Genomic DNA, 12,564 nt, shown 5'->3' on the forward strand with positions numbered 1-12,564 from the left:
AATAACAATATAGAACAAGCAAAAACAAACTAAGAGATATAGAGAGAAAGAGAGGAAGAGAGATTCTTATTTCTTCTTCAATTGTGTATTTTTCCTATCTATTACAAGGCCTTTATATAGGCATAAAAAGTGAAGAAAATATGTCATGGAATATGTCATTGAACATACAAATTATGTCATTGAATATGTCATTAAGCATTTTAGCTAAAGATCATGGAAGAAGAGTAGACATCCACCATAATGTGATATTCATCATAACACTCCCCCTTGGATGTCCATAGATAATGTGCCTTGTTAAAAACTCTCTAAAAAAATATTGGGATGTACATAATTATTTATGATATGCATTGCTTGTTGCCTCATTAAAAACCTTACCAGGAAAACCCAGTGGGACAAAACCTTGGCTAAGGAAAAGAGTGCAGCGTATAGTTACTCCCCCTGATGAAAAATCACTTAATGTCTCGAAGACGACGCATTCCTATTTTATATATCAGCTTTTCAAATATTGAGGTTGGTAATGCCTTAGTGAACAGATCAGCCAAATTATCACTTGAACGAACTTGTTGTACATCTATTTCACCATTCTTCTGAAGATCATGAGTGAAAAAGAATTTTGGTGAAATGTGTTTTGTTCTATCTCCTTTGATATATCCTCCTTTCAATTGAGCTATGCATGCAGCATTGTCTTCATACAATATTGTTGGAATATTCTCTTTCGAAGAAAAACCACATGTTTGTTGAATGTGTTGAGTTATAGATCTTAACCAAACGCATTCTCGACTTGCTTCGTGAATGGCTATTATCTCTGCATGATTTGAAGAAGTAGCAACCATAGTTTGTTTTGTCGAACGCCATGATATGGCTGTACCTCCACTTGTAAATAAATAGCCTGTCTGAGATCGACCTTTGTGTGGATCAGACAAATATCCTGCATCTGCATAACCAATCAATGATGGCTTGGATTCGTTTGAATAAAATAAACCCATATCAATGGTCCCTTGGAGGTATCTGAATATATGTTTAATACCATTCCAGTGTCTTTGTGTTGGCGAAGTACTAAATCTTGCCAATAAACTTACTGAGAAAGCTATATCTGGTCGGGAATTATTGGCAAGATACATTAATGCCCCAATTGCACTAAGATATGGTACTTCGGCACCAAGAAGCTCTTCATCATTTTCATGAGGTCGGAATGGATCTTTCTTTATATCAAGTGATCTCACAACCATTGGGGTACTCAATGGATGTGCTTTATCCATATAGAATCGCTTTAAAATCTTTTCGATATATGTTGATTGATGGACAAATATTCCATCTTTCATATACTCAATTTGTAGACCAAGACAAAATTTTGTCTTTCCAAGATCTTTCATTTCAAATTCTTTCTTCAAACAGTCTACTGTTTTTGGAAGCTCCTCAGGAGTTCCAATGATATTTAAATCATCAACATACACAGCGATTATAACAAATTCAGATCCAGACCTTTTTATAAAGACACAAGGACAAATTGGATCATTCTTGTACCCTTCTTTCAACAGGTATTCACTCAGGCGATTGTACCACATACGACCTGATTGTTTCAATCCGTATAAAGATTTCTGAAGCTTTATTGAACAAGTTTCTCGAAAACTTTTATATGCTTCTGGCACTTTAAATCCCTCAGGTACTTTCATAAAAATTTCGTTGTCTAATGATCCATACAAATAGGCTGTAACAACATCCATTAGATGCATATCAAGTTTTTCTTGCACTGCCATATTTATGAGATACCTGAAGGTGATAGCATCCACTACAGGAGAATATGTCTCCATATAATCAATTTCAGGCCTTTGGGAAAACCCTTGTGCCACAAGTCGTGCTTTATATCTAACGACTTCATTTTTATCATTTCGTTTCCGCACAAAAACCCATTTATACCCTACTGGCTTTATGCCTTCAGGTGTTCGAACTATGGGTCCGAAGACTTCACGTTTTCCAAGTGAAGTTAACTCTGCCTGGATAGCGTCTTTCCATTTTGGCCAATCATTTCTCTGTCTACATTCATTGACAGATTTTGGTTCAAGATCATCATCTTGTTGCATTATTTCAACAGCAACATTATAAGCAAAAATGTTATCGATAACAACATTATTTCGGTTCCATCTTTTCCCGGTTGAGACGTAACTTATTGATATCTCTTCATTTTCATTATTTTCAGGTACCTGGACCTCCCCTAAGGTCTTATCATTTGTTACGTCTTGGGGCTCTTCTTGAGCCACTACCTCCGTGTTATGTTCACTTTGATCATTTGCTCCTTTTCTTCTTCGAGGATTTTTATCTTTAGAACCGATTGGTCTACCACGTTTCAAGCATGGCTTAGACTCATTTGCTTTAATTAATTGTCCTGCCGGGATATCAACTCGAATTGGTGCATTAGCAGCTGGAATATGTGACTTGGTCACCCTTGGTAGGTCAGTGAATGCATCTGGCAATTGATTTGCAATATTTTTCAAATGAATAATCTTTTGAACCTCTTGTTCACATTGATTTGTTCGAGTATCTAAATGAGACAGTGATAATGCATTCCAATCTATATTCTTTTTCAGCTGCTTATTTTCTCCCCCTAATGTTGGATATACTGATTCATCAAAATGACAATCAGAAAATCTTGCCATAAATAAATCTCCAGTCATCGGCTCTAGAAATTTTATAATTGAAGGAGATTCATATCCAATATATATCCCCAACCTTCTTTGAGGACCCATCTTTGTGCGTTGTGGTGGAGCAATGGAACATATATCGCACAACCAAAGATCCTAAGATGGGAAATATTTGGCTCCTGACCAAAAGCCAATTGCAATGGGGAGACTTTATGATAACTTGTGGGCCTTATCCGCACAAGTGATGCTGCGTGCAAAATAGCATGACCCCATACTGAAATGGGAAGTTTTGTTCTCATAAGCATTGGTCTAGCAATTAATTGGAGGCGTTTGATCAATGATTCTGCTAGACCATTTTGTGTATGAACATGAGCAACCGGATGCTCAATGGTTATCCCAGTTGAAATACAATAATCATTAAAGGCTTGGGATGTAAACTCACCAGCATTATCAAGACGGATTGTCTTAATTGCATAATCTGGAAATTGTGCTCTTAGCTTTATTATTTGAGCCAACAATCTCGCAAATGCCATATTGCGAGTTGATAGTAAGCACACATGTGACCATCTTGTAGATGCATCTATCAAAACCATATAATATTTGAATGGTCCACATGGAGGGTGAATGGGCCCACATATATCACCTTGTATACGTTCCAGAAATGCAGGGGATTTCATCCTAACTTTAATAGTTGATGGTCTAATAATTAATTTTCCTTGAGAACATGCAGCACAAGAGAATTCCTTAAATTGAAGAATTTTCTGATTCTTCATTGCATGTCCATGTGAATTCTCAATTATTTTACGCATCATATTAGAACCAGGATGGCCCAACCGGTCATGCCAAATAATAAAATTATCTTGATTAGTAAACTTCTTGTTTACTACGGCATGTGTTTCAATCCTGCTAATACTTGTGTAGTATAAGCCGGAGGAAAAAGCGGGTAACATTTCAAGCACATATTTCTTACCGGACGTTATTGTAGTAATATAAAGATATTCAATCTTTTCATCATTTGTAGTCTCAATATGATAGCCATTTTGGCGAATATCTTTGAAACTTAATAAGTTTCTTTGAGATTTACTACAATATAGTGCTTCATCAATAGCCAAATTTGTTCCTCCTGGTAGTAATAAATTGGCTCTTCCAGAACCTTCAATTAATCTTGTACTACCGGATATTGTATTAACATTCGCTTCTTTCATTACCAAATAAGAGAAATATCTCTTATCTTTTAAAATAGTGTGTGTTGTAGCACTATCCAAAAGACATATATCATCTTTATTAATCTTGAGTCCAACTGAAGACTGTGGAATTTTCATATTCTTCATAAAAAAGACAAATAATACATCATAAGAAATATGAAAGACAAGCAAAAAAAACATTAAGAAATACATTAGAAATATAGAAACTAGCAATACATGATGCATTAGGAAAATACACTCAAGAAAAAATAAACTAGTTGCAAACATAAACATAACAACTTTTATAACTTCATTCCCCAGTAAGATGATTCATTCTTCAGTCAATATCCTCAAAGAAGTCTCCAACTTCTAAATGAGTAATATTTGTTAGGCCTTCAAAATCATCATCTTTATATGCAGGATGTGCCTTAGAATCATATTTATTTGAGGGACCTACTTCATCATTATTATTTTGAAAGGTCAAGTGTGCCTCCACATTATTTTCTTTTTTCTTGAGGGAGGCTTGATAAAGTTTGACAAAATGTTCTGGCGTACGATAAATGCGCGCCCAATGACCTCTCATACCACATCAGTGACACATACTAGCTTTACCTTTTGAATGATTAATTTGAGAACCCTTATTGTTCTCCAATTTATTTCCACCATAATGACGATAATTGTTTCGCCCCCTGCCACGTCCACGTTTATGACCATGTCCACGACCACGGTAATTATTTTGTTTTCTTTCAAACTTATCATATGTTGCTATAGCATTCACTTCCGGAAATGGAGCTGACCCAGTAGGACGGGCTTCATGATTTTTCATTAATAGAGTATTATTCTGCTCAGCCACAAGTAGGCATGTGATTAACTCAGAATATTTCTTAAAACCTTTTTCACGGTATTGTTGTTGTAGCACCACATTTGAAGCGTGAAAAGTAGAAAATATTTTTTCCAATAAGTCCTCATCTGTGATAGTGTCTCCACATAATTTTAATAGAGAACTTACTTTAAAGATAGCAGAATTATACTCACTTACAGTTTTAAAGTCTTGCAACCTTAAATGTATCCACTCATACCGAGCTTTTGGTAATACCGTAAGTTTTAGGTGGTCATATCGATCCTTCAAATTAATCCATAATTCAAGTGGATCTTTTACTGTTAAATATTCAGTTTTTAACCCTTCATGTAAATGATGGCGAAGGAAAATCATGGCTTTCGCTTTATCCTGATTTGATGCTTCATTTCCTTGTATAATCGTATTTCCAAGACCTTTAGCGTCGAGGTGAATTTCAGCATCAAGGACCCATGATAAATAGTTCTTCCCGGTGATGTCAAGTGCCACAAATTCAAGTTTTGATAAATTTGACATAGTGAAAATTATCATAAAAGATGAATAAGTTAGAGAAATAATTATAATAATAAACAATTAATGAAACAAATCGATTAAGGTAAAACAAATGAAAATAAAGCTATATCATGTTAGCAATCTACTATTTCATTTTATTCATGCCATAAAATAGAAACTATATATTATTTCATTTCACTTTATATTATTGATATATATATATATATAGAATTTAACGTTTTATTAGTTGCAGTGACTAGATAATGTATACACTACATACATATGCATACATTTTTTTTAATGGTATTGTGTCAGGTGTGAAAAACAACATGATAAACAAAAATATGAAAAAGGGAACAACAACATGAATGATGTAAATTATCAAAAATTGCAAAGAAAAATTTAGGTTGTAAGAATTAAGCATATGATATATGTACTGCCATAAATAAAATGATTATAATGATACATACCTCAATAAAATATGGCTCAACTTAGCTGGAGTTAAGAATAAAATTAGAGCTTCGTGCTGATAACGTGTTATGAAATATAACCCAAAATAACAATATAGAACAAGCAAAAACAAACTAAGAGATATAGAGAGAAAGAGAGGAAGAGAGATTCTTATTTCTTCTTCAATTGTGTATTTTTCCTATCTATTACAAGGCCTTTATATAGGCATAAAAAGTGAAGAAAATATGTCATGGAATATGTCATTGAACATACAAATTATGTCATTGAATATGTCATTAAGCATTTTAGCTAAAGATCATGGAAGAAGAGTAGACATCCACCATAATGTGATATTCATCATAACATTTTTTATTATAAATAGCTCATAGATTTGTTGCAAACTGTTGTGGCTGGTATTAAAGATTGAAATTTCCCCAGCTCAATGAGCCACTAAATCTTGGTGTTTTATTGGACATTTCCTGCCCCTATAAGTTATGTGAAAAAATATCCATCTTTTTTAAGTAGTACTATTATTATTTGAAGACTCAACGAGATCTTTTGTTGATCATATTTTTTAAATTATTAACTTTTTGTGAATTATATTACTTTGTACGTTTCTTTTTATTCTGGTTTAATACGTGCTTTTAAAATTCACAAATTTTGTTTTAAGAATATGGAAATCCTATATTTGAATCCACACCAAAAATTAAATAATTTGACATTTATTCTCGATATCTCGCCACATCAAATGTGTTAGCTGCCATGGACAGCAGCTCAGATAGAAGATGAGTTGAAGCAGTAAAGAAGAGAAGGAAGAGAATATTGTTCCATTGAAAATGAGAAAAAATGAACTGTTGTACATTTAAGCTAAGCTAAGAAGATATTTATATCTTCTTCTAACTACCAACTAACTACCTTACTAACTAACTAACCAACCTAGTTAGTGATTACAATAATAGTTAACTACAGTTAATTATCAGCTTGTTTGTTTAACTCTTCAACACTCCCTCTCAAGCTGATGATTGATACACATTCTTCAACCCAAAATTGTATAACAGATGCTCATGTTGAGCTCTTCCAAGACTCTTACTTAGTAGGTCTGCCAATTGATATTCAGTATGTACATATTCAGTCTTTAGCATTCCTTCACATAGTTTTTCTCTTACAAAATGACAATCAATGTCAATATGCTTTGTTCTCTCATGAAAGATTGGATTTGCAGCAATTTGGATTGTTGCCTTGCTGTCACATACTAACTTAACTAGGGTTGTGCACGAATCGGATCGGATCGAACTTAGCACATTTCGGATTTGAATTTCGGATTTTAGATTCTAGAAAATGCAATCTGAATCTGATTCGAATTATGTCGGATTGGATTGGATTTTAAAGTTTGGATTGGATTGGATTTTGGATCGTATTATTATGCCTCAAAGTTAAACTAATATGTATATTTTCTTTGTAAAAGAAGCAATACATTAAGAAAAATTCATGTTTATGCAATTATGAGAGTATTATGGTGCCAATATAGCTAAATCTAGCAATTGTAAAGGTAATAACTTGGAGGTTGATGTAAAAGAAGTACTGACTATCTGAAATTAAAGTGTAGTAATATACATGCCCTAATAATTTCGGATTTCGGATCGGATCGGATTAAAATATACCAATCTGAATCCGATCCGAAATCCAAATCCAACATTTTAAAAAACACAATCCGAAATCAGATCCAATCCGAAATTGAATGGATCGGTTCGAATTTCGGATATCCGATCCGAATGAACAGCCCTAAACTTCACAGGCAAACAGACTTTGACTCATAGTTTTGCATATAACCCTATTAACCAAGTAACCTCTGCTGCACAAGAGGCCATACTCCTGAATTCTGCTTCAGCTAAGCTTCTGGAGACAGTGCTTTGCTTCTTGGACTTCAAAGATACTAGGCATTTCCAAACTTTACCAAATAGCCAGTTACTGATCTTCTTGTTTCCACAAAAGCTCCCCAATTAGAGTCACAGTAAGCAGTCAGATTCTTAGTGTCTTCTGCAGGCATAAGCAGTCCAAGACCAGGTGCTTGCTTTATATACCTCACTACTCTTGATGCTGCCTCCATATGGGAAATTCTAGGACAATGCATAAATTGACTTAAGACCTGTACTACAAAGGAGATGTCAAGTCTGGTCATAGTTAGGTATAGTAATTTTCCAACTAGTCTTTGATAGACACCCGGATCTCTTAGCACTTCATCAGCGGTAGCATTTCCTTTTCTGAAGGATAGATCATATTCTACAGTAGTCAGCTTTTGGTTGAGCTCCATAGGTGTACTAATTGGCTTTGCTCCACTGAGACTTGTTTCAGAGATCAGCTCCGAAGAATATTTCCTCTTACTCATTAGAATCCCCTTGTTAGACCTTGCAAATTCAATACCTAGAAAGAACTTTAGTTCTCCCAGATCCTTCATTTTGAACCTGCTTTGAAGATCTAGCCTTGTGTCACATAGAAGCTTGTGATTGCTACCAGTAATTAAGAGATCATTTACATATACAAGTATGATCACAATATCATCCCCAACTCTCCTAACAAATAGTGAGTAATCATAGTGACTCTGTTGAAATCCCATATGTACTAGTGCTTCTGTAAGCTTCAGATTCCACTGTCTGGATGCTTGCTTGAGGCCATACAAGAATTTTTGAAGTTTGCAGACCTTCTGAGACTCCTCCTGTCTATAAAACCCCTCAAGCAACACCATATATACCTCTTCATCTAAGCCACCATTAAAAAATGCATTATGTACATCCATTTGATAAATGTACCATTGTTTTGAGGCAGCAACAGCAACAACAGATCTCATAGTGACCATCTTGGCCACTGGTGAGAAAGTTTCTCCATAGTCTAGGCCCTCTTTTTTACTATACCCCGTAGCTACCAGGCGAGCCTTGAATCTCTCAATTTCACCTATAGCCTTATACTTGATCCTGAACACCTACCTACAACCAATAGGTGTCTTCCAGGAGGTAGGTCTACAACAGACCAAGTATTGTTATCTTCCAAGCATGTAGCTCAAGTTTCATAGCTTTTATCCACTTAGGATCAGATGCAGCCTCCTTAAAGTTGGATGGTTCTGAAACTGCTGAGTAAACTGAGACTGCATGTCTGTAAACGGGGAAGAGATGATTGTAGTTCACATGTGCAGAGATAGGGAAGTTGCACTTAGTACCTTTAGTTTTTGTTACAAAGTCCTGTAGCCAAATGGGAGGCTTTCTTGGTCTGGAAGATATTCTACAGCCTATGGAAGGTTCATCACTGACTGCATCAGGAGCAGGAACTTCAGCATGAGATGAAGGAACATCAAGGGCAGAATTTGGCTCAAAATTGTCAAGTTGTTGTATATGCTCCTCCAGATTAGATGTTTGTTGTAGTTCAACATCTAAGAAATGGTTAGCCTCTGAATTCAAGGAAGGTGATGGCAAAGGATCTAGTGCAGCAGTACCAACTGTAATGCTTTCATGAATCACTGGGGAGAGTAAATCCAACACAGGAAATACAAAATTGCCATATAACTTCATATGTTTGAAGGGGAAAACATCTTCCTTGAATATGACATTTCTGCTTACTAGAAATGTTTTTAAGTGTAATTCATACAGAAGATAACCCTTTTGTGTTGAAGAGTACCCCATAAGCACAGCAGGAACAGCTTTGGGTGAGAACTTGTCTAGTACTCTAGGAGTTGCAGCATAACACAGGCAACCAAAGACTCTTAAGTGAGACAGAGAAGGAGAATGCAAATAAAGCATCTCAAATGGTGATTTTTAGTCAATTACTTTGGAAGGAAGTCTATTCAGTATGTAAGCAACAGTAGTAACACACTCACCCTAAAACTTAAAGGAACGGAAGCTTGGAATCTCAGTGCCCTTGCCATATTAAGAATAGTTCTATGTTTCCTTTCTACCACTCCATTTTGTTGGGGTGTATACACACATGAGCTTTCATGCACAATACCAAGACTAGACAATAAGTTTTTGAAATCAGTACTGAAAAACCCAATTCCATGGTCAGTTCTCAAAACCTTAACTGTGGTAGAGAATATATTTTGAACCTGAACAAGAAAATTCTTTAGAACAACATAAGCTTCAGACTTAGAGGTTAAAAGAAATATCCAAGTATATCTACTATAGTCATCTACTATAGTAACAAAGAATCTTTTTTCATCATGAGTAGGACATCTGTATGGTCCCCAAATGTTGCAATGAACCAGTTCAAACATGGATTTAGTTGCAGTACTGCTAAGTTGAAAAGGAAGTTTACTTTGCTTGGCTAGTGGACATACAGTACAGTGTTGACTGTCACTAGTAGTCAACTTATTTAACTTGTATACTCTTCTTATTACATCTAAGGGAGTATGTCCCAATCTCCTGTGTCACAAGCAGTTTGAGCCTGCAAGAGAGGGAGCAGTAACTGCAGATGCACTCTTATTTGTCATTTGAACTAAAAATTATTCTGAAACACCTCCTTTAAGCACATAAAGTCCATGTTCCTCTCTACCAATCTCTTTCACTTGACCACTGTAAAGATTCTGAAAAATACAAAAGTCAGGAAAGAAGCCTACCATACACTTTAGTTCCCTGGTGAGTTGTGAAACTAAGAGTAAATTGAACTTAAAGTCTGGAATGTAGAGCACATTATAAATCTTCTGATTGTCCAACACAGATGTACTACATATGTGTGAGATTAGCATTGCATTACCATTAGGAAGATGAACTATATTTTTCTTTGTTGTAGGAAGTGACTTATGTGTTTGAGTTACTACTAAGAGTAACTCAAATCTAGATGTCATATGATTTGAGGCTCCAGTGTCAATTATCCAATCACTATTGATACACTGAGACACAAATGCATTCACATGAGTTAGAATACCTGCAGCAACTATTTTGCTAGATGAGCCAGAACCTTCTGCACTTTCTTGTGAAAGCATTAGAACAATCTGTTGGTATTGCTCCTGAGTAAAAAATGGTTGTGTTTGTGTCATTTGTGGTGTTATAGGATTAGCTGAAGTGAATCCCTTTTGATGATGAGGTCCAGTGTTCAGTTGAGTTTCATATCTGATGTGCTCTTCCTCTGCTGCAAAACTTGGATTACCTGTAAAATTAGCATAAAGTCCAGGTGCACTTCCTTTTCTTTTAGACTTAAAATCTGGTGGGTAGCCTATTAGCTTGAAGCAATTTTCTTTGGTATGCCCTTTGTAATGACAGTAATTACACTGAACATTATTCTTTCTTTGTCTATAACCTTCACTGGTGACATTTGGACCTTTGTTCCCATACAGGGCAGTGCTCTCTAGACCTTCTGCAAGCTATGTAACCTAGGCCATGCTTGCCAGATTTCTTTGACTCTCTTGATCAGCAAGGAGTGAATAAACCTTGTTAATAGTAGGCACTGGAGTCATCATCATAATTTGACTTTTAGACTGTGCATAGGAATCATTCAAGCCAGTAAGAAACTGCAGCAGTCTGTGAGCCTCAAAGTGCTGAGCATATAGCTTGGACTCAGGACATGGACACCCTGAGCAAGGCATTAGAGCATCAAACCCATCCCATAAATCTCTCAGTTTTGAGAAGTAATCTGCTACAGTCATAGTTCCTTGCGTCAAATTGTGCATTTCTTTATGAAGGAACAATACTCTAGAGTCATTCACTTTGTCGAACCTTTCTTTTAGATCTCCCCACACCTTATGAGCACTAGATTCATATAACACACTACTCAACAAACCAGGTCTCACAGCATTCATTATCCATAACAACACAACAGCATTAACCTTTTCCCACAGATCATGAAGTTCTGGTTCAAATTTAGACTTTGGAAACTTTCCATCAACAAAACCTAACTTACTTTTACCTAGTAGACCAATTCTCATAGCACAACTCCACAAGGCATAGTTATCAGATCCAGTCAATTGAATAGAGACTAGAGAACTACTTGGTATGTCAGTTGGTTGTAGGTACAGTGGGTGATTGTGATCGATAAAAAGAAATGACGAACCAGAACCAGCTAGAGCAGAGTTCCCAAAAGTGTTAGTAGCTGATGTACGAGCTGTTGTATTATCTTCTTCAGTGCCAATCGCCATTGTAGACTTCACCTTGAATGAAAAATACAAACCCCAGCTTCGATTTTATGATTACTCTAAGACAATTCTGCACCTAATTTGCAAAATTGAAGTAACCTAGAAGCAGAGAATAGAGATCAGAAGAGAGAATTGAGAGACGGTGATAGCTTAGATCATTGTCAGTGGCTCTGATACTATGTTAGCTACCATGGACAGCAGATCTAAAGCTCAGATAGAAGATGAGTTGAAACAGTAAAGAAGAGAAGGAAGAGAACATTGTTCCATTGAAAATGAGAAAAAATGAATTGATGTACATTTAAGCTAAGCTAAGAAGATATTTATATCTTCTTCTAACTACCAACTAACTACCTTACTAACTAACTAACCAATCTAGTTAGTGATTACAATAATAGTTAACTACAGTTAATTATCAGCTTGTTTGTTTAACTCTTCAACAGAATGGAGCAAGGAAGCAACTGAATTTGACGAAGAACAAAATAAGATTGAGAAGAGAGACATGTAAGATTTAAAATACTACTAATAAAATTTTGAAATATAGAATTAGGAGAGCAACTTGGATGGTACCATATGAATTGCTCGTTTATAACTTTGTGCTATCCTAAAAAAATATTTAACTTTCAACACGTATGGTATTCTCTGACTAACATCCATCAAACAATTGATTTGGGAGAATCATTTACAATATTCTTTTTGAAAGGAGAGAGTAGTTGCATATTCACTAGGGTTGGGCATATATCAGGTAAAACTGATAATTCGGACCGTTAATTATTTATTGGGTTATCGGTATTGGGTTTTTGGGTTAACGGTTCGGTAACGGATTAGAATTTT

General features: G+C 35.5%; 1 protein-coding gene across 1 annotated transcript; it reads right to left on the reverse strand.

The window, feature by feature from the left end:
• Nucleotides 1-8,635: 8,635 nt before the first annotated feature.
• Nucleotides 8,636-9,409, reverse strand: LOC142176643 (uncharacterized). The gene has a single exon (XM_075244733.1). The coding sequence runs from the start codon at nucleotides 9,407-9,409 to the stop codon at nucleotides 8,636-8,638; it is 774 nt and encodes a 257-aa protein (XP_075100834.1).
• Nucleotides 9,410-12,564: the final 3,155 nt, after the last annotated feature.

The sequence above is a fragment of the Nicotiana tabacum genome, chromosome 3, assembly GCF_000715075.1.
Source record: "Nicotiana tabacum cultivar K326 chromosome 3, ASM71507v2, whole genome shotgun sequence".
NCBI classification, from domain to species: Eukaryota; Viridiplantae; Streptophyta; class Magnoliopsida; order Solanales; family Solanaceae; genus Nicotiana; species Nicotiana tabacum.

Excerpts from the sequence above, each read along its gene's own strand:
- LOC142176643 (XM_075244733.1), bottom strand. The coding sequence starts at position 9,409 with ATGCTTTATTTGCATTCTCCTTCTCTGTCTCACTTAAGAGTCTTTGGT.